The 23731-nt window shown below is 41.8% G+C and overlaps 1 protein-coding gene across 1 annotated transcript; it reads left to right on the top strand.

Moving 5' to 3' along the window:
• The first annotated feature begins 9488 nt into the window (after window positions 1-9488).
• Window positions 9489-20233, top strand: VPS4A (vacuolar protein sorting 4 homolog A). Its single transcript, XM_072117374.1, has 11 exons — window positions 9489-9646; window positions 12769-12880; window positions 12998-13142; window positions 13909-13970; window positions 14600-14719; window positions 15490-15646; window positions 15729-15877; window positions 17593-17674; window positions 19062-19281; window positions 19360-19500; window positions 19620-20233. Exons 1-11 carry the CDS (start codon window positions 9626-9628, stop codon window positions 19719-19721), a joined length of 1311 nt encoding a protein of 436 aa, XP_071973475.1. The 5' UTR covers window positions 9489-9625; the 3' UTR covers window positions 19722-20233.
• The last annotated feature ends 3498 nt before the right edge of the window (window positions 20234-23731 follow it).

The raw sequence follows: 23731 nt of genomic DNA, 5'->3' as shown, positions 1-23731 counted from the left end.
TACCACACATGCATACTATCAGTCCTACTTATACAATACCAGACTGGGTAAGTATAGTGAATCCATGTGGAAAGAGGTATAGGACTGGAACAGAGAGCAGGGGAGGCAGACATCCCCAGGCGTATCGTCATCTCGGGGTGACTTCCTCAGGGGTAAGTGACTGCAAAATGCAGTCAATGAACCTGTCAATGAATAGGTAACACCTACCCCCCCCCCCCCCCCCCTGCTCGCAAACGTAATGACAAATGAAGTACAAGGAAAGTTGTCTGCAACAAGAAAGAGACTGTGTGCTCTATTGCAAAGCAGAGAGAGGATGGTAAAAACCGACGAGCACATCCAGAATAACAGGGGAAAGGAGATGACTCAGCCTGATCCCAAAAACAAAGTATGCCCCTTTATAAATGATGGCACCCAGTCTATTGCCCCAAGAGAAACATGAAAAGTATATCCTATTGTACTCCTCGAAAGAGGAGAAATAAGGCAAGACTGACATACAAGGAAGGTAAAAATGTTACAATCTTCATATAAATATAACAGTGGACAGATAAATATGGTATTAAAAAACAATGAATTGATGCTGAGTTACAATGGTGGTACACAAAAAAAGTGGTCATGGTAGAATACCAGTCCTTACCAGGTAGAGAGCGGGATAAACTCCGATGTCCAGGAATGACCGCGTCCACTACGCGCGTTTGGACTCATACTGAGCCTTAGTCTATGTACCACCATTGTGGTACATCTGAAACCACGTCTTTTGAAGCTATACATATGATAATTGCACAATCTCCTGTTTGCATTAAAGTTTTTTTTTTAAATAATATATATTTATCCCCCTTCCAGAATAAGGGGATGAGTAACTGATCTCAGGTGATCTGAATACAGCTGGGACCCCAGCATTTGGTAATCGGAATAATTCATTGACTTAATAATAATTGTCATCTTATCTGAGTGCTTGCTACAGCTGTATCCAGTCTAGACAAACTCTGAAGTACAACTACCAGGACAAGCCAGAGAGATCTGTCCTGCTAATGTATTTCTAACAGAATTGTATTGTGCCCCCATATCCCATCTAAATCCTGCCAAATAATACATTGTTCCCAGTATGTTTGGTGGAGACTGGAATATCATGGAAAATTATGCAGTAAACTTCCATCTATAGATCTATCACCCCCCAAAGAAGTGGGCATGATGTAATTTTAAATAACTAGTTTAGACTCTTGGAGACTGTTCTATAGTTTGAGGGGTGTGTTTTTTTTTACAGGGGATAAGGCTTACAGATGTGTTCAAATGAGTTTTACAGTATATTGTATAATAATAATAAAAACAAAACAGTAAATTGTTCTAAAACAGGTCCATTATTTTATGGGCCCATAAAAGGGCTGCCATAGAGGTTCTTGAGCTTTGTACTGAGGTACTTTGTACCTCCATGTGCCTCCAGTTTCATAAACAGTGGCTTGCTCCATTAGACCCTGTAAGATATTTCCCCTAAATGATTTGAATCAAAAGGAGGATATACAGAGGGTACATCAAGTATTCAGACCCCTTTTTCACTCTTTGTTTCATTGCAGCCAATTGGTAAGATCAAAAAAGATCTTTTTGCTCATTAATGTACACTCTGCACCCCGTTGTGATAAAAAAAAAACAGAAATTTAGATATTTTTGATAAATTTGATAAAACTGAAATATCACATGGTGATATGTATCTAGATCCTTTGCTCAGTAAAGTAGAAGCACCTTTTGAGCTAGTAAAGCCATGTATCTTCTTGGGAATGATACAACAAGTTTTTCACACTTGTATTTGGGGATCCTCTGCCATTTTTCCTTGCAGATCCTCTCCAGTTCCCTCAGGTTGGATGGTGAACATTGGTGGAAGGCATTTTCAAGTCTCTGCAGAGATGTTCCATTGGGTTTAGGTCAGGGCTTTGGCTGGGCAAGTCAAGAAAGGTCACAGAGTTGTTCTGAAGCCACTGCTTTGTTATTTTAGCTGTGTGCTTAGGGTCATTGTCTTGTTGGAAAGTGAACCTTTTGCCCAGTCTGAGGTCCAGAGCACTCTGGAAGAGGTTTTCATCCAGGATGTACTGGGCCACACTCCTCTTTCCTTCCATTGCAACCAGTCGTCCTGTCTCTGTAGCCAAAAAAAAAACCCAAAGCACAATGCTGCTAACCCAATGTGTCACTGTTGGGATTGTATTTGGCAGGGGATGAGCAGTGCCTGGTTTTCTCCACACATACTGCTTAGAATTAACTCCAAAAAGTTCAATCTTCATCTCATCAGACCAGAGACTCTTAGTTCTCATAGTCTGGAAGTTCTTCATGTGTTTGTTTGTTTGTTTTGTAAACTATAGGTGGTACTGTATATGTCTTGTACTGAAGAGAGGCTTCCATTGGCACACTTTACCATTAAGCCCCGACTGGTGGAGGCTGCAGTGATAGTTGAATGAATAGAACTTTCTCCCAACTCCCTACTGCATCTCTGGAGCTCAGCCACAGGGTTCTTCTTTACCTCTCTCATAAAGGCTTTCCTCTCATGATTGCTTAGTGTGGCTCTACAGCCAGGTCAAGGAAGAGTTGTAGTCGTCCCAAACTTAATCCATTTAAGGATTATGGAGGTCACTGTGCCATAATTCTGTGTGTGCCTTTCCTAATCAAGTCCAAGAAGTTTAATTAAACACAGCTAGACTACAAGGAAGTAGTAGAATCATCTCAAGGAGGGCCAGAAGGAAGTGGAAAGCTGTGAGTTAAATATGAGTGTTACAGCAAAGGGTCTTAGACATGAACCCTTATTTTCACAAATTTCAGGTCAATAACCTCAAGATCTGAGCTGAACCGGCATCGGGATACACGGGGTGCCGGCTGTAACTAATAGTCGACACCCCAGTGTAACGCCCGCAGTAGGAGTGGGCTCCGATCGCGGGTGTTTAACATGTTAAATGCCAAGGTCAGTGTGACAGTGGCATTTAACCTGCCTTTGGGTTTTTTCCCCCCACAATCGCAACCGTCTTTGGGGGCTGCCAACCGTTGCTATGGCAGCCTTGGAGTCCGATCAGGACCGTAGAGCTGCCTGCTGGCAGTGCCTGAAAGATGGTGTCTCTGATGTCAGTGGCATGTGCATAGGCTGACGCTGCTAATACCCTGCAATACATCAGTATTGCAGAGTATTATCATGAGGAAGAAATGAGATGATTGCTTGTTCATATCATGTAAAGTCAGTAAAGAATTTTTCAATAAAAAAAATAAATCAATAAAAATGCCCATAAGCCCCATAACATAGAGACATATAACGCTAAAAAAGTCTAAATCAACCCGCACGATGAACACTGTTTAAAAAAAACTGTTAAAAGCCTGCCAAAAATTATGATTTGTACCTAATGAATCCCACAAAAAATGCAATAAAAAAGGGATCAAGCAAACATATGTACTCCAGAATGATACTGTTGCAAAGTACAACAAAAAACAAGTCTTCAACCAGCTCCGTAGCCAAAAAGTAAAAATTATATGCCACTAGGAAGACGGCAATGCAAAAATGATAGATTTTTCCTCACAGTAGGTTTTATTTGGCAAATTTAGTAAAACGTAAGAAAAAATATTCAAGTATGGTATCCCTGTAATTGTATTGACCAATAGCTTAAAGATAACATGATTGTTAGGCTATACAGTGAGCACTGAAAAAAAAAATCCAGTTCAGAATGCTTTTCTACTCCTACCCTCCTAAATTTTATTTATTTAAAATTTTCTTTTTATCTTGTGAATGAAGTACAACATGTGGGGGGAAAACAATCTCAGAATCGTTTTGATAAGTAACAGTGTTCAAAAGTTATAACCATATAAAGCGATGCAAGTCAGAATCCAAAAAATGGGGCTGAGCCTTGAACTATAAACTGGCTACGTCCTTAAAAGGAACCTACCACCACGGATCTACCTATAAAGGTAGATCGGGTGGTAGGTGCATCTATAGGACGGGAAGGTAGCCCTTTTAAGGGCGCAGAACAGCAGGCTTTGCAGACGAGGGCGCGCAGCTATGAGGAAGACTTCTAGAGAAGCTGTGCTGTGTAGCCTCAGATCTGGCTACTCCACGCCCCAGTGGCTTCTTTACAAAATCTACATATTAGGGAAATTAAAGTTATTAAAAGATTGCGGGGACGTGAGGATTAGCCCTTAAAACGGCTACCCTCACGTCCTATAGATGCACCTACCACCTGATCTACCTTTTATAGGTAGATCCGTGGTGGTAGGTTGCCCTTAAGGAGTTAACAAGATGGCTGTCTTCTTATGGCTAATGTTCTATTATAAAGTGGTATCATGGTGCCACCTAGTGACCAGTTTATAGAACAGCTTACTGATTAAAGGAAACCTAACACTTAGAATGGTCGGTGTAAGCAGTAAATACCGAGCACCAGCTCAGGATGAGCTGGTGCTGGTACTTACTTTCGTTAGTGTTATAAACCGCGGTATCGCGGTTTTAACACTTTTTAAACTCTAGAGCAGAACAGGCTTCGGCGCTGCGTGCTCGGTATTTACTGCTTACACCAACCATTCTAAGTGGTAGGATTCCTTTAAGAAAATTTACCATAATCCATCATGATAAACTCATAGATCCAGGCACTGTGACTGCAGTAATCTCCTTATATTTGTTTTCTATGCCCCCCTTCTTGCTAAAAGTAACTTTGAAAATTATGCTAATGAGCCTGAAGGGCTCTGGTGGTTGTTTCCAGAGCTCTTCAGTGCTGTACATTCACAGACTGTTACGATGAGCAGAGCAAGTTTCCCCTCCCCCTGCACTTCCTACTGCTGTTAGATTACACAGGCAGAAGGGAGGAGTTAACAAAAAAAACATGTGTTAACAGTGCATTTTGTAAACACAAATGTTAGGCAAATATCCTCTCCCCAGCTGTTGTATTGCGTTTCAAAACAGAATGTAAACGCCACGTGTGAACACTGCAGTATTTCTTACATCACTGCACAAGTGTCTGGAGCTGTTGGTGCAGGATGATAATGGCAGGGTCACGTTGGTTACTATTAAAACTATGGAAGCACGCTTGATAATTAAGGCTATATGCACACAAGGGTGTGCATTTCATTTCAAATAATCTTTATTTCTATAGCGCCATCAAATTCCGTAAAGCTTTGCAAAGTATGGGGGGCATTTACAAATAGAAAAAGACACTATAGAATGAAACAATAGTCATACGGAACAATAAGAGTGATTCTCAAAAGCCAAATATAACTTACAATACCTATATACAGGCATTCCCCTACTTATAGAACCGGACTTACAGACAACCACTAGTTACAGACGGACCCCGTGACCCCAATGATCAGCTGTAAGGTGTCTGTAATGAAGTTTTATCCATTACAGCAAAAAATTTTGAAACTCCAATTGTCACTGGGGTGAAAATTCTTTTTGCCTGAAGCTACAATTATAAAATATACAGTTCCAACTTACACACAAATTCACTTCTTGTATGTAACTCCGGCACTGCCTGTAAAGTGGTCTACTCTTTTAAATGGTGAATAACGTTTTAACAAATTTTGCTAAATTAAAGGTAGCTTAGCCCATTGTCGAAATATACAAAGCCATTATGGAAAATGAGAGATGGAGCAGGGAGTTATAGCAACAAGGTTTCCACCCACCAGCTGAAAGTGCATAATTGGCCAAGCCCCATTGCCACAAGTGCGTTTTTGGTGCACTTTCAAATGCATTACAAAACTGCATGCATGTATGTTTACCATGTGTTGGGCTAGTTTTAATTTAATTTTAAACTCTGGAAGCGTAAGCAGCTGTGAAAATGTACAGCTGCTTACACTTCCAGAAATGAAGAAACGCTGACCAAACGCATGGTAAACACACAAAAACACATGAGTTTTCAATGCATTTAAAAACGCAGCAAGAAGGAAATCTTGTAATAGAAAGAATTGGTTCTGGCACAATCACTGCCAGTAGAAGGACATTGTTACATGAAGAGCTCTTTAGAGATTGGTTGACACAAGTATACATGCACTAGATGGCTGCAAGATTGTAGCAGAAGTGTAAAATTTACAGTCTATGAATTGTTGATTCAGCTTGTACATCCTAATTTTTTATGTATACATTTTTTTTTTTAACATTTGAAAAAAAAGTAAATATTATATAACATTAATAGGTAGCAATTGTGATAGAACCAATTCTTTGTATTATATACATTTCTTTTTTGTGACCGCTGGACTCCCAGAAAGGTTCACAGCACATAAATCCCCAACTAGGGCCATACACTGGGTTAGGGTGCGGTCACACGTTGCAGTTAAAACTGCATCACAATCAGCTCTGAGGTGGTTTTAGGTGACTTCTTGTCAATTGAACAGGTGAAAGACATGAACTGAACGAGTGAATTAGATTTTCAAGGGGAAACCTGCTCCACAAATGTCATTCACTTGTTCAGTTCATGTCTTTCACCTGTTCAATTGACAAAACTGCACCTAAAACCACCTCAAAGCTGATTGCGATGCAGTTTTAACTGCAGTGTGTGACTGCACCCTTAAAGTGCTGTTTGAGAAATACTTCACATTTCCTAAACATTAGGAATTCTATCATTAAAATGAAGCATGATAAACCAGGGACACTTACTTACAGACTTAAGTGACTGTGGTGATCTTCTTATATTTGTTATTCATGGCCTTCTTCCTTCTAAAATCAATTTTTATTTATTGAGCCAAAACAGCCATGAAGGTGTTACTGAAGCCCCTCATTGCTGCAGATTTCACAGGCTGTTACAATGAGCTGAACTCTCAGCTTTTGTAACCTCACAGTCCATATGTGAGCTCAAACTTCCTCTGCTGCTCTGAGATAACAACAGGCAGAAGGAGGGTGGAGGAGGAGCCATGCTCCTGCACAGTGTAACAGCATGTGAAGCCAGAGAATAGGAGGAACTCTGGTAACACCTCCAGGTTTAATAGAATAAATATAAAAGTTGATTTTATAAGGAAGGAGGCCATGGGTAGCAAATATAAAAAGATTACCACAGTCCCAGTGCTTTGATATATGAGGAAGTGTCCCTGGGTTATCATGCTTGATTTTAATGGTAGATTTCATTTAAGGAATGCACAAGGTTGAGGACTGGGATGTATACTTTATATAGTATTCAATATTGTCATTGTGCAAGTTATGTCCTGGATTCATCTCTGTACCTTATTGGGGAGGGGGGCAATATACAGTGTAAGGGAACACAAGACAGAAGGCATTCTACAGTACGGGGGCACATTAGGAGGTGGGGATAGGGCATTATTGGACGTGAAATAATTCTATGGGGCGTTACACATCCTTTATCTTGTTGAAAGACATATTTCTTTATTTACTGGCTACAGGAGCAAATGTTAGTTACAGCTGGACTAGCTGGAGCCAACACCACAGGATACTTCTCTGTAACCAGAGAGCAAGTGCAGAAATTCACACCTCTGCTAGCTAAGCTCCACGGACAAAGAGATCAAAGGGATAGGGGGCCTGTGTGTTGCTTTCCCTCCAAAATTCAGACAAAGGGAAATATCATAGCTCTCCATAACTGGGGCATAATTCATAATTATGGGTCCCCAGTTACACGGGACAGTTATAGAATCTAGATACACTCCTGGACCAAGTATTGGAAGCCTAGCAGCAGGAGAACCTGGCCAATTGCAGAACACCCCTATATTAGGCTTAGACACCCCGAATTTGGTATGGGTTAAATGGTAATAAGGTACCCGGTTGATCGGAAACAATGGCATGGTTGTGCCATCTTCCAATCAAAAGTTATTGGGTTTTAACGGAACCCCAGACCCAGAGATTACCTCTCTGATGGGAAGGGGATAGAAAAACTCCCCCTCACAGTGACATCACAGCCAGGTGTGGGGGTCAAAAATCCCCTGGTTTAAATTATCGAAATAGCCACACACCGGTGTTCAGTTTGAGGAATCTATACATTAGAAGACTATATCGCTTTCTATGCCCTGTCCTCGGGCCAAGGAACTTCTACCTATTTCCATAGCAAAAGTCTTTGGTTTCCGTTTCCCTAACTGTTTGTAAGCATTGTATGTTTATTGTTTTTAACTTTCTTTTATTTATATCTGACAATTTTGTTTTTGAGTGTACTGTATTTTTTAAGTATATTAAAGTCTTAACGTTAATAAGCCTCTGCTTGTAGCCTTAAAGGATCTAAGTTTCCAAAGGGAATTATGTTACCAGCTAATTTTAAGGGTGCATTCAGATGGCCGTCTGTGGGGATGTATATGTGGCCGCATAAATGTCGCCGTAGTCGGCAATGGCGGCCCTGCAGCGGTATGGTACCATAGATGTGTGGCAGCGTTCCGCACCGTACACGGGGAAAGAAAAAGCATGCTCTATCTTTTCCCGTGTGTGCGGCCGTGCGCCGCTTTTCTGTGGAGGGGGGAGGGGTCTCCTCCTCTCCAGCGCACAACAATGTTTGGTGTGTCGGGTCGTGACACTTGTCTAAAGTTAATATCCCCCCCAAGGCTGTTAGAATCCCTTTTCCAAAGTGCTGCATGTCCAAGCTGATGTAGGTTATATCATACGAGTAAATATATAATCCCACCACCCCCACCTTGTCAGTACCAGAATACTGGTGGTATGGGGTAGACTGGGGGACATTATATATATGGGGGTGGGGGCAGAGGAAGGGTCATTATATTATCTGGAGGGGACACTACAGAGGGGAGGGGATACTACACGGGAATTATATGTTGTGGGAGTCACTTTGGGAAGTATTATACCGAGGGAGGAATCCGGAGATCTCCCCTACGTATGGGCTGCTCATATTGGCCCTCTTCCATTTTTGTAGGTTGGGAGGCAAGTGATAGAAAATCTATATTAAAACTTGCCAACAGTTAGGGGACTTTAGCTTTCCTTTCCATACCACAGAGCGGTCTATTTCTCAGTCTACATTGATTGCTTACAGCAGTGATGGTGAACCTCTTAGAGACAGTGCACCCAAACCACAAGTGCCCACATGACAATATAAGCAGTTACTTATTGCTCCTTGCTCTGTCACAATTTTCAATCACATTAGTGGCCTGAGGACACCAATACAGTACAAGGAAGGAGAAATTCGGATTATCATTGTAGTTTCCGTCTAGGGTCATTTAAACAGGTAGAATTGCAGGCACAAAGCAGGGGCTCCAATGATAATCCAGCTCTATCCACTCCTCCTGCAGTTACAGGTAGCCAAGAATAAGTCACATTAAAATAGCACTGAAAACCACACATCATGGGCTGCCTGGGACTGTAGGAGAAAGTCCAGTCTGACGAACTATGTGCTGGGGTGACTGCTTGGGTGCCCAGAGAGAGGGCTCTGAGTGCCACTTCTGGTTCGCCACCACTGCCTTACAGTATTCCAAGAACAGAGGAACATCACAGTCGGAAATGGTACGTTCTGATTCGTGAAGGATGCTGGGAAATGTAGTTTAGCAGCGGCCGAAGCGTCACGGTTGCCATGCCGACAGCTGCGATGATCTCGCAATGTATCATATGATCACCACAGCCGCTTCCGGTTTCACACAGCCCCGTCTTACGGGTTTCGGCTGCACGTCACTTCCGGTTCCGGTGAAGTGACAGGCCCCGGAATCCAGTGGAACCCCTGAGACACCGGGACCGGGAGATGAGATGACAACGTCAACTCTGCAGGTAATGGCGGGATCCGGAGTGGGAGGCAGAAGCCCAGAGGGGGTAACATGCGGGAGTCGGGCCGGTAAGGGGCGGGGATGGAGTTAGAGGTAAATAGTAACGCTTCGGGTTTGTGGTCCTGTCCTAAGTAACACCCGGGCAGTGGGAGGACCCCTTTCCCTTTTATACACGGTACAGGACGGGGCTGGAGTCCTCCTCTCGTGTTGACTTGTCAATATATAGGGAATGTGAGTGACCGTTAAAAGTGGTTGTCACCCAGCTTTCCCGGCCTCCAGAATGGCAGATCGTTCTGCTAAATCCCTGATATGTCCCACTCCCCGATGGGGTTTTTGTTACCATTTAGGAATCTGGGAAAACTTGACATCTAATCCAAGGTGAGCCATGATTAAAGGGATGTGGGATGCCACTCAGCTTCTCATAACCTTATGGACTGTGTACATGGGCGATTTTGGATATTTTTAGCTTTTTTGTTTAGCTATTTCTTCAGCCTAGGTCTGGGTTGTCAGCCGCATGTCTTACAACCAATGTGTTTTCTATTTTGAAAGGGTATAATGATGACTGTGACTTTAGGATTTTAAACATTTATTGGTCCTGCTTTCCTAACCTAGTGTGGAAGTGGGGACATAACCTCCGAAATGTATAATTGGTTCTATCTGTATGAAAACCATAATCACAGCCATTTTGTTGTCCAGCTTCACCAGGAGTAGATAATAAGTAGGATTAAGAAGAACTGTATTCCATTTAAATTGCTAACTGGACAACCACTCAGTTGCTGGGTAGGTGGGGGGATGCTCACCCACCTTTGACTCCATGTTCTATCAGCATGGCAATTTCTCCCCTCCTTGTCACTGGCCTCAGTGTTCACATATACGAGAATTGTGATGTATCAGCAGTGACTTTAGTGTGGGTGAGTTTATTTTACACCAAGGCTTTTACTGGCTAGCCTGGCCCCCTAACTCTTTAGGCTAAACTATGTGTATACATTGGTTATGTTTCAGGTACTGCAGCACAGGTGTGCACATCAATGTAGGCTGCACATCTACAGAACTGCCAGGGCTAAACCTTCCCTGCTCCCCATCCTCCCCACGTTATTCAGTAATTGTATGATACAGCCTTTCTTTCTGTTTCTATGGTTTGAGAGTCAGAAGATGCATTTTGAATGTAATAAGGTTTTCTCTGCAACAGTTGTGCAGCTGCTGACTCCTGTCTGAACAGAAGAGCTCTGCAAGCCCAATGTATGATGATTTCACAATCAGTTTTTTCTTGTGTTACTGATGGTGCTCTCCTACAATCATAGGAGCATATTTACTAAATATGTAATAGTATTGTTCTTCATGTAGCTGGTGTTCCCTGCACTATTCCACTTTTTTGGTGATGAGTTTCTGTCGGACTTTGCATGTTAAATGTGGCAAACGGTCCAGAATGCCCATTTCAGTGCAGAAATTTTTGTTGCATGAAGAATAGTGCAGCTGTGACACAAAAAGATTGTGTGTGACACAAATGTGGCGTGGATCCTTCTTAAATACATGTGCAAGAATGTGCAAAGTCCGCGAGAAAACTGGAGCACCTTAGTAAATGTGGGCCATAGTGTTGTCCTATAACAGTGACCTCTGACCTTTGACTCTCCATTCGTGCAATAGCTGTTAGGATGTGCTTGGAATTGCCTTTTTGAAGCAACTGCAGAGCTGTAGATTGGGGTCCACTGCCCTATAGCACAGAAGAAATTTGTATGAAAGTATCCTGTTGTGCTGCAGAGAGAGAGCATAAGTGTACTACCACCTCTCCCCGCTCCTCCATTGCCAGCATCGGACAAGTCATGTTCCATTGGGGGCATGATACCGCTACAGCTAGTTACAGGCTTACATCATGTGCAAAGTTTACCTACTATTACAGCATATTACACAGCATTACTGTTTATTATAGAGATTACAAGCAGCCCCTGGGTTACGTACAGAATAGGTTCTTTAGGTTTGTATGCAAGTCAGAACTGGTATATTTTAATATTTTAGCTCAATACTAAATATTTAGTATTGGATATTTGTAAGTGGATTTTCAAAATTTTGTGCTTTCATGGGACCAATGATTATCAATAAAGCTTCATTACAGACACCTCACAGCTGATCATTGCAGTCTGGGACTAAAGTAAAGCATCCAGGGAGCTTCACTAGGGGTCACATTGGATAGAGGTCCATCTGTAGCTTGAGGTCGTCTGTAAGTTGGGTATTATTAAGTCGAGGGCCACCTGTATACGCAAGCCTTCTTTATCTTAGTGTCATATTGTGGAATCTTTTTTTTTTTTTTTTTTTTTTAAGTTTCACATTTTAGGTGCTTCCTCTAGTTCAGTCGCTCATAGGATGGTGACTATGCTCTTACACGAGAGCCTAAGTGTAGTTCATTGTAGAGACAGATCTATGTGTTGACCCTTGTTCTCTATGACATAGTTACTATCTATTTGTGATGTAAGAGACTGGTATTTCCTTAGGGATTTTCTCTATAATTGGTTCCTTGAATTATTCCCTTTCCGCTGTGTCTGACATCATAGTGATGTGACTGCACCCATACATCTAGTTAAAGGTACATGTCATGTGATCACTAAATATATCTCTAGTGACTCAGGTAGTTCTTGTGAGTGTAAGAGTCACCTGCTTTATGACAGTAGGGTGAGACACAGGCTGGGCACATATAACAATGCTGAGACTTCTATTGTGGGGATTTAGTTTAATTCAGATGATAAATTCGAAAATGGCCACATCTACATGATTTTTATAATCCCCATATAACATATCGGTTTATTCATTTCTCTAGGGACTGGCTGATCCCTACTTCTGTCCCTTTCCTTGTATTCCAATTCCCTACATTGTTAATTCTTTGCCTGATGCAGCTTTCCTTCTGTGTCTCTTTGCTGTCTCATCTCCCTTCCCATGTCATTAGTTTTGTCTTTTACCCCCCCCTCCATCCTCTGCATCTTACCCTACCGCCACTGCTTTTATACTTACTTCTTCTATTGCTCCCTTCTGTCTTGCATTTCTAATCCCAATTTTATTTTGTCTCCTGTAAATTGGAGGCTTCAGTGATCTTTTATAGAGAATATGTATTAATATGCACTCTCTTACTCTTTACAGAAAGCCATTGATTTGGTGACCAAAGCCACAGAGGAGGACAAGAACAAGAACTATGAAGAGGCTTTGAGGTTATATCAGCATGCGGTGGAGTATTTCCTGCATGCTATCAAGTGTAAGTCTGGATTGCAAATAGGGGAAAGTGTTTCTTTCGGATGAAAGGTTGAATTTATTGCAAAGGGAGTTGCTTGTAGGGCTTTTAAATATTTAGATTCTTTAATTTGTACTTAAGATGAAGCTCACAGTGACAAGGCCAAGGAGAGCATCCGAGCCAAGTGTATGCAGTACCTGGACAGAGCCGAGAAGCTTAAGGATTATCTAAAAACAAAGGACAAGCAAGGCAAAAAGCCTGTAAAGGAATCCCAGAATGAGAAAGGGTGAGCTGTTCTTTGAATTCTGCATGGGCTTTTTTCTGGAATATGTCTTAGACTGGGATACTAGCTAGACACACTAGTAAGGACGTGGTGTGCCTGTTATTGTGGAATAAAACTACGTCTCAAGTAATCCTATTTTATATAAAACATTCATATAAAATGCCTGGGGAAAAAAAAAACTTCACATTCTGGAAAACAAGAATCTGCTATAAATGGTTTGGGTATGTGTCTGGGGAATCACCAGTGGGAAATGTGATTTAGAGGTTACAGTTTCTTAATTATTTTGGTTCTCTTCAGGAGGTCCCATGTCAGAGTAAATTTGCATGAGACAGACAGATTTGAGCTAAATTATAAAACGGTTTCTGGTGCAATTCAGCTTCACAAAAGGTTGCAATATGAGAAAAAGTTGTAGGTCGTTGTTGGTTTTTTGCAAAACCATGGCATACAGTAAAACTTGGAACATTTTCATGACTACACCTACAAGCTTGTGTACAAAGCATGAAATACAGCTCTATAGTTTATCTTCCTGTCCTCATACCTAAAATGCAAACCCTGAGCAGTGAAATAAATTGCTAAATGACAACCGAGACCAAATATTTTCTAACAAAACTATAATCCAGCTCTTTGTTCTCTATAATATACTGCTGCAGACTATACTGCACTTTCCATGTGACTTGTTCCCTTTAATGTATTAAGTTAACCACCGCACATGTATCATAGACCTAATGCTCTAGGTAAAATCATCAGTGTTATTCTTCTGTCTCCACAGAAGTGACAGTGACAGTGAAGGGGAAAATCCAGAAAAGAAAAAACTACAGGAACAACTAATGGGTATGTTTTTATGGGTATTGAAGCCTATGTCATTTAGGAGAAAAATGAATGCAGACGGGGTATAAGAGGGATGAAACAATGGGAAACGAGTGAGAAGATAAAAAACAACAGTAGAAAATCATGTGGAATGATGACTATTAGTGGGGAAGAAACAGAGAACAATTAATAAAATATAGTTGGTTGTAAAGTAAGAAACGGACATGACGACATGCCTGTGTACATAGACGTGGGGGTTGTGAATATAGTCACGTTATTGGGCTAAAAACACGGGAACATGCTTGCTCTGCACAACTCTCTCCGCATGGTGGATGGATTTCACTGACAGGACTCCAAGTAGAATAGTCAAATATGTTGCAAGGAGACAAGGCCACACCTCGGGACAACTTTGCCATACACTAAAAATTTGGTAAAGTTTGGCGCTGTTGTTTCCAGAGTAAGCAGGAACTCCTTGTATCAAATATCACTATGATGCTTGGAGTCCCCTCCCTGGTACAGTGTTCGGTATGTGAAATCCAGCCACTACACATCCTGGGATACATGTTCCTGTGTTCTTTTCTAACATGGGAAAGTATGTTACAAAATCCCTGCAGCTTGTAGTTAAGATTCATTGCCATTTTCAATATATGCAGGTGCCATTGTAATGGAGAAACCAAATGTGAGGTGGAATGATGTTGCTGGGCTGGAAGGAGCAAAGGAAGCATTGAAAGAGGCTGTGATCTTGCCTATTAAGTTTCCCCATTTGTTTACAGGTTAGTAAAACCTGACTTATTGTATAAAAAAATGGAATTTCTTGTCTTTATCCTGGTGAATATTGAACGCATAATATACATTGTTTCTCAAAAACAATCACGACTCCTTTTGTGGCTGTAGATGTACATTAGATGTAGTGCAGCCGGAATTTAGCTTATTTTGTTTAGTTATTACTTTTTGCTCTGTTGTTTTTTTACTTGTGCACATTATCACAAGCATCAGTATTTGCTCAGTATTTTGAATCACAGTTTGTATTTAAAATACAGAGGAAATATCTGTCTATCATGCCTTTTTTTTTTCCCTCGCTTCTGGTTTTACTTTACAAATACTGACTGTGTGAAAGTGGCCTTAGGTATAGTATCCTGCTGCCCAGTCATGTCACAGTGCCAGTGCACTGTACTGAGACAATGAAAGGTCTCTTAACTTCTCCCCCTCCCCTCTCATAGCATGCAGCATCACAGAAACACAGGCTGCAGCTGCACCCCTTCTGCCTGTCTACTATTTACTGTATTACTGCAGACAGATATTTTGAGGACTGAGTCGGACAAGAGCCTGTGGGCAGGGAACTAGAGGCTACTGGAAGGTGAGGAAGATGTCACTTAAAAAAACAAAGCAATAAATTCTAGAATTTTATAAACTCACATGTACTATCTATTGAACTATTGCAATACATGTATGTCAGTGCTGTATTGTAGTGTAACCCACTCTTTTCCTAGTTATGTCTTGAGTGTTTCCATCATTTTTTTTTCTGCTGATATTTTGTACCTAGGAAAGCGTACTCCGTGGCGTGGTATCTTGCTTTTTGGACCTCCAGGAACAGGAAAATCATACCTGGCCAAAGCAGTAGCAACGGAAGCCAATAACTCTACATTCTTCTCGGTGTCCTCCTCTGATTTGATGTCCAAGTGGCTTGGAGAGAGTGAGAAGTGCGTGATCCAGACATTACGCAGATACTGGGTGCATAGGTTTGATGCGGGCAGCATGTTATTTGCTTCTGATGTTTTACAGGCTGGTGAAAAACTTATTTGAGTTGGCGCGGCAGCACAAGCCTTCTATTATATTCATTGATGAAGTTGACTCACTTTGTGGCTCTCGGAATGAAAATGAAAGTGAAGCTGCTCGGAGAATCAAGACTGAATTTCTTGTTCAGATGCAAGGTACGCTACCGCCTGGCTTTTATATCCTGTACCACACCTTATATTGATATATGCTTTACTCTGTGGATGACTTGTCTTATTTATTGTATTGTTTTGTGAAGTGAAATGAACACTTAATTTAAAGCTGACATCAGAAATAGAGATATTTCCTTTCAAAGATCTATCAGACCAATTTAATACAATGACGAGACCCCAGAATGTGGACTTGAGATCTTCCTATGGTGGCAGCCCATCTTCGTGAGAACAAAACGATCAGGCAGTTGTAATTCACCTGCCTGGTCCACCGCAGCATTGGGGGGAAGACCTAGGTGGCCCGCTGGTTCTGTCAAAATCGTTGTTTGATTTATACATAGATAATATGCCAGATTAAAACTATACATAAAGCTTTGTCTTTATGTTGTGAACTGTAACCGAAGCGTGTAAGCTAAGGGTTTCAGCATGTTATACTACTTCTGATATGTTTACATTAGGGTTTTTTAACAGGCTGATCACAGACAATGCAGAGCCATTTATCATGGGCTGACCATTCTGCTGGGGACGACATTCCTTGCATCATATTCAGATCTACGATTTAAAGAGTCCCTACATCAATTACAGTGTCTGTGTTGCTATTTATCATAGTATAAAAGGCTGGAAAAAGAAACAAGTCCATCAAGTCCAACCTTTAAGAATTAAATAAATGTTTTATCCCCATAACCCGTGATATTTTTTCTCTCCAGAAAGGCATCCAGGCCTCTCTTGAACATGTACATAGAGTCCGCCATAACAACCTCCTGCGGCAGAGAGGGGCAAGTAGGGATTCAATATCCTGCAAGGAATCCAAACCCCAGTATGAAAAAGCCCTTTTAGTAAGCATTTATAGCAGGGCTGTGAAGTCAGTAAGCCCAACCTCCGACTCCCACATACATGGGCATGTTTAAGTGATACATTTACACTCTATAAAGTTTTTTAAGGGACAAAATAAACACTAATAATTGGAATACAATCTTAGAGCTATAACTTTAATAAATTGTAATTACCGTTTATATTCAAGTATTAGCGGACCCGAGCATAAGCAGAGTTCCCTAATTTTACCACAAATAACTGGAAAAACTTATTGACTCAAGTATAAGCCTAGGGTGGAAAATGCATTTGTTCCAACCTCCCCCAGTAATGAATTGCCCCGTGCTGCAGCCTTCTCCCTCATGAAATGCCCCGTGCTGCAGCCTTCTCCCTCATGAAATGCCCCGTGCTGCAGCCTTCTCCCTCATGAAATGCCCCGTGCTGCAGCCTTCTCCCTCATGAAATGCCCCGTGCTGCAGCCTTCTCCCTCATGAAATGCCCCGTGCTGCAGCCTTCTCCCTCATGAAATGCCCCGTGCTGCAGCCTTCTCCCTCATGAAATGCCCTGCAGCCCCTTATTGTATAACATAAATAAACTTACATACTCATCGATGATCTGCGCAATCCTTTTCTCCTTTCACGTAGAACAGAGCGGGCGGAGACGCGTCAATGTCCTCAGCCCGCGGCGCACACTATGACTTCAGTAGCGGTCGCTGCTAACCTCTACAAACATGAACTTAAATCACTATTTACTATGCATATTTTTTTCTGACTCCACAGCCCTGATCTATAGACAAACGGAAATGAATTCACGATGCTGCTGTTGTTGACATTTTTTCAATGCCCTTATTACAGGAAGCTCTGCATTAGGTGATATTATGTTTTGTTATTTAGGTGTTGGAAATAACAATGATGGTATCCTGGTTCTGGGAGCTACCAACATACCTTGGGTGCTGGACTCCGCCATCAGGAGGAGGTGATAATTTGTATATTGTAGTTATTGGATACAACATACCAATTTGTTTTTTGGGTTCAATAAGGTGGCTTTGGCTGTTATTTTCAACTAGCGTTTATATTTCTTTCTGTAAGAGGCAATCCCATTTGGTGGGATTCATCTGGTATCACACCTCAATTCCGTTGAAGTAAAGTTAGATGCCTGTGATATCGCTTACAACTTATGGAAAAAAAAAATCTCTAGTGAATATTTAGAAAGGACATTTTAAAGATTATTAGATTTAAAGGGGTTATCCGGGTTTAAATTTTTTTTTATGTCCGGCCTGGGGAGGGCTATTTAAACATAATAAACATGTACTCACCTCGTCCGGTGCTGTCGATGTCCCGCGCCGCGGCCCGTCTTCTCCGTGCGCCGGTTTCAGTAGAAGGGCGCACAGGGAGCTTCCGGCCGGCCGGATGCTCCCATGCGCACCATCTCCCAGCGCTTACAACGCTGAGAGATAGGGACGGATGGGAGGAGCCGTCCACAACGCGGACCGGAAGCTCCCTGTGCGCGGCTCCCGTGCCCCTGTTTGTTTACAGGGGCACGCGGCGCGGCGCGGGACATCGGCGGCGCCGGAGGAGGTAAGTCCATGTTTATTATGTTTAACTATCCCTCCCCAGCCCGGCCATAAAAAAAAAAATTTAAACCCGGATAACCCCTTTAAAGGTAGAGGAAGACAATTATCAATCCTCTTTCTGAATAGCTCTGCATTGTGTTGTTCCGATGTTATTTCTCCTGGAAATGAAAGGGTTTGGCCACTTTTCAAAAAAATCTCTTCCATTAGACATGTCTCTGCATGTATATATATACACACATCTCTGTCACTGCTAATGGACATCAATGAGATGTCCAGACTGACAGAAACAGGGAAAGAGGGGGGGGGGGTGAAGATGAGTCACAATTTGCTGCTGTAGCTCCTCCTATTCAGCAGAGTTCAGAGATGTAAATGAAGAAGCATGGTATAAAAGTTAGTAGCATGACTTCTTCATCACTTGATGAACATTCAGGGATTATGTACAAGGCAGTAAAGGCACATGGGCAACTTAAATAAAGGAGTAGCCAAACCCTTTAATAAATTGATGACATTGTTCACTGACCTGGTCAGCTCATATTGGACTGGGCTTTTATCTTCTTTCATTCCCGACATCTGAGTCTCGGCCCCATAGGATGTATTTGCAAGTTAATTTTCACCCGTCTTAGTGAAACAGTGAAAATATACAATTTTTCATGACTTGTACACTAGTTTTCTGGTTGAGGTTTGTGTGAAAATCCCTTTGAGCTTTGGAGGCCACAATGAGCAACACTGCTTCTAGCTCTTAAACTCCTGGAACCAAGCTGGCTTTAGAGCAGATGTATTGCATTACAGGTTTGAGAAGCGAATATACATCCCTCTGCCAGAAGAGGCAGCTCGAGCCCAGATGTTCCGGCTACACTTGGGTAATACTGCGCATAGTCTGAGCGATGCAAACATTCGTGAGCTGGCAAACAAAACGGATGGATACTCTGGAGCGGACATAAGCATTATTGTCAGAGATGCGCTAATGCAGCCGGTGCGGAAGGTGCAGTCAGCCACACACTTCAAAAAGGTAAAAGCCTCGGTCATGGCAGCCTCTGTGCAGCAACGCTGGTGTGCAGCGAACTCATGTAGCTATATACTTTACTAGGTACGAGGTCCCTCTCGCACCAACCCTGGGGTGACTGTAGATGATCTCCTAACGCCCTGTTCTCCCGGAGACCCAGGAGCTGTTGAGATGACATGGATGGATGTAGCCAGTGATAAACTACTGGAGCCTGTAGTATGCATGGTGAGTAAGAAAATGTCTTCTAAAGAAGTTTCCATTTTTATTAAGCCTGCTCTATAATAATGCAAGTCGGTGTTTTGAGGGTCATTGCCTCATTTCTCACTTTAATTCTTTCTTAACAGTCTGATATGCTGAGATCTCAGGCTACCACTAGGCCCACCGTAAATTCGGAGGACCTACTGAAAGTGAAGAAATTTACAGAAGACTTTGGGCAGGAGGGATGAGGTGTACTGTGCACTACGAGGGGAGGGAGGCATCAGGTTTGCTTGCTTATTTTTGTGCCCCCACCAAAAAGATCACAGAAAGCTGCAGGCTCTGGAACCTTCTCCCATATCCAGGACTTCAATCCTCCCCTAGGGCCCTGCACTGCCTGGGAGGCACCACTTACCTTCATCAAGCTTCTGTTTCTGAGGTTTACATTCATCAGTCACCAAACCTTCAATGTGATGGCCTTCCCTGTACCTTCTCCCCTCTAACAAACTGCTGGGGCCTCCAACTTTCCCTCAATGCCTGACTTACAATTACAACTGACTTCTAATTGACTGTATTGTCCTTTTCCCTTCAGCCCAACTGGGAGCATAGGCAGGTCAATTTCAATATACTGCCACTCCCAGGCCCTCTTACCCAACAGAAGTCCATATCCTTCCCCTCTTCCCTGCTGGTATCTGACGTGTGCATTACTGGGAATGAGTGTTCAGCTGTGTAAATATATCTTATCTTTCTCTTTCAAATCACATCCTATGTCTGATGCTCCTTCTTGAATAAAGCTGCTCCTATACTGCTATCTGCACCAACAGCAGAGAGGCAAACAATCAGACTTTAAAGGGTCGAAATTATGTTTTGGTTTTTTTTGTATTTTACGTTTTGCAGCAGAGCTCTAGGCTTAGTCATTGATTTATACTCCACAGTCTGCTCATAGAGGAAATTACAGAAGCTTTCTGCATAGTGTGATGTAACATACTGTATATACGCATCGCTGTGGGCTGTTACAGGGGAGAGAAGATAGAAGAGGAGCTGCGACGAGCATCGGGGACGCCGGAAGGTGAGTATGTAAGTTTAATAATTTTTATTGACCCGTGTATAAGCCGAGGTCAGATTTTTCAGCACATGTTTTGTGCTGAAAAACTCGGCTCATACACGAGTATATATACAGTAGGTCAGCATGTGCAGTACTCATAGGCACCACTAGAGGAAGCTAAAAGTGAAGTGTGCATTGGTTTCCTACCTATTGGCCGCTCACTCCAGAAAGACAAAATATTTGGGTGACACTTAATGAATCTGTACTACAGCACCTAATAGACTTCTTTACTGAAGATGATGTCAAAGTGGCTGTAAATGTGATGGTAAGCCTATGTCAATTGGCAGAGCCAGTCTCCATTGCTTATGTAAATAAGACTTTACAGTTTTGTGGACCAAGCCTTAGATTTCACACTCCATTCTTCTTCAAAATACAGCAATACTACAAAATGCAGTAGTATTTATGAATAAAACAACCATACAGCAGGGGGGAGATCATATGGGAGAGGCGGACGTGTCACTAGCCACTTCTGCATTAGAAGACACATTTAGCTTTAAGTCAGAAACCAACAACGAAGTGGTGGATTTTAGAGATCAAACGGTTATTTTTGATCTCAAAATCTTATCTAATGAATCGTCAGTAACAAATGATCTCATAGATAAACCATTTAAAACTAACAATCCCACTTTCTACCCTCTCATGTCCAGGTCTGAACACATGGATAAATTCCAAGATCACGTGGAGAGAGAGCTGACCGATCTCAAATCTAAATGCAATGGTTTACCAAGAAGACAAAATTTAACATATTCGGAAAGAATCTCCCTACGAGATCTTCGAAATAATAAAGATCTAACAATAAAGAATGCGGACAAGGGGGGCTCGATAGTCCTCATGAACGCATCCCTGTATAAAAAGATCAATGAAGATATGCTAAATGACCCTACAACATACCGCAAACTTCCCTCTGATCCAACTAGAAGCTGTCAAACCAGCCTATTAAAACATTTGGAGGAAGGTATTGCTTTAGGGTTATTGGATGACAGACTAAGAGATTATTTGTTTGTGGAGTTCCCCGTCATGCCGATCTTCCACTCTCTCCCCAAGGTCCACAAAGGGGTGTTTCCCCCGCCTTGCCGACCTATTGTCGCGGGCATTGGGGGCCTTGGGGAGAGACTGGGGGACTGGCTGGACCACTATTTGCAACCGCTAACTTGGGTTACACCCAGCTATCTACGTGATACTAAGCACCTACTCCAAAAAATTGAGGCTATTAAGTGGGACAGTTCACTTAGTTGGACATCGTGTGATGTCTGTGCCCTATATTCTTCTATTCCCCACAACAAAGCTCTGATATATTTGGCTAAACATCTGGAGGAGTTCAGCACTTACTCCCCAGAATTAAGGGAGTACATTCTGATGACAACAGAATTCCTTCTTGAAAATAATTTTTTTATGTTCAATTCCCATTATTATTTGCAAGTGGAGGGGGCTCCTATGGGAGCGAAGTTCTCCCCCTCCCTTGCTAATATTTACATGATACAGTGGGAGAAACAATACATTTTTGGGGATAGGAACACACACAGGTCATTTATAGGTTGGTTTGGCCGCTATATAGATGACCTGTTGTGGGTTTGGAATGACACTCCCTCAGAATTTGAGAGTTTTGTTTCTTTTTTGAATTCAAACGACATGAATTTAAGATTCACATATCAGTTTGGGGGCAATAGCATAGACTTCTTGGACGTCACCATAAAAGGTCAGGGTGATGCAGTCATAGTATCCCCCTTCCGTAAACAGGCATCAGGCAACACAATATTGCTGTCCACGTCGTGTCATCCCAGACACGTCGTGGACAACATCCCTTTTGGTGAGATAATCCGCATCCGTAGAAACAGTTCTACGGATGACGTATTCAATCAACATTTGATAGATTGGGAGCAGAGACTTAGAGAAAGGGGATACAAGCCTAAAAGCTTGTCCTCGGCTAAAAATAGAATTAACAAAACACAGAGGTCTACCCTATTGAAGGATAAACAGTATGACAACACACAAGGGAGGGAAAAAAATCCAATATCTTTTGTCACCACTTATAGTAATCAGTTTCACCAAGTCAAAAAAGTGGTAGCCAAATATCTGCCCATCTTGGAACAGGACAACAATTTAAAGATGTGTCTCAAACAGGGAGTAAGGTTTATCTCTAGGAAAGCACCTACTATCGGGTCCATGGTGTCACCGAGCCTTTTCAGTTATAATGAAACAAATACAACCAAGTATTCTTGGCTGCACCATTTGGGGAACCACAAATGTGGACATACACGTTGTTTAACATGCAGTTACATTCTTATAGCCAAAACTTTTACATCATGTGTGACTAATACTATTTATGACATCCAATCATTCATTAACTGTAATACCTCCTATGTGGTGTATCTCATTACATGCACCTCCTGTAGTAAACAATATATAGGATGTACAACAAACCCACTTAAAGTAAGAATTAGAAAACATCTTTCAGACATTAAGAATGTAAACCTAACCAACATTTCTGCAGCCTCCAGACATTTTCGGGAGTACCATCAGGGGGACACGAACCACTTTAAATGGATGGGCATAGAAAAAGTGAAAAAACCCACTAGAGGTGGGGATTTTAAAAAGAAACTAATGAGTAGGGAAACCTATTGGATGTTTGTGTTAAAAACCACACAACCTCTGGGATTGAACTTAAGACAAGATCTAATTCTATGTTATTGAGGGTCTATGCAATAAGGTTTAGGGATTTTTCTTTGCGCTTTGTATACAAGACATGCTATTTTCCATTCCGTGTCACTAAGAGATTAGTATGTGTATCTTTTCGGGTAAAAATATTGTATTGTAGAGATTTCTTCAAGCGCCTCGTATACAAGACATGCCATATATCATTTATACCTCATCACTAAGTGATTACCATGTATGCCTTTTTGGGTAAGAATATCGTATTGTACTATCGGATTTCATACAGTCATGAATGAATACGGGTCCTTAATCGGTCTTTTCCATAGAGACCCAAAAATAAATAGATTTAAACACATTGCTCCTAGAGATCTACAACTAAATAGTCTCACATTCAAGGTCAGAAAAGCTTGCCCTCATTTTTATCCTTAATAATATCCAAATTTCATAAATTCCATGAAGAGTAGGATTATAGTTGTAGGGTTCGGAATAATACTCTTTATTCTG

Source organism: Engystomops pustulosus, chromosome 7, assembly GCF_040894005.1.
Source record: "Engystomops pustulosus chromosome 7, aEngPut4.maternal, whole genome shotgun sequence".
Taxonomy (NCBI): domain Eukaryota; kingdom Metazoa; phylum Chordata; class Amphibia; order Anura; family Leptodactylidae; genus Engystomops; species Engystomops pustulosus.
This window is presented reverse-complemented; position numbering and strand designations above follow the sequence as displayed.

Bases quoted from the DNA above. Each gene is read 5' to 3' on its own strand.
- VPS4A (XM_072117374.1), top strand. From the start codon at position 9,626: ATGACAACGTCAACTCTGCAG. The intron at 15,878-17,592 runs GTACGCTACCGC...TTTGTTATTTAG, and splicing joins ATTTCTTGTTCAGATGCAAG to GTGTTGGAAATAACAATGAT. The intron at 19,282-19,359 runs GTAAAAGCCTCG...ATACTTTACTAG, and splicing joins CAGCCACACACTTCAAAAAG to GTACGAGGTCCCTCTCGCAC.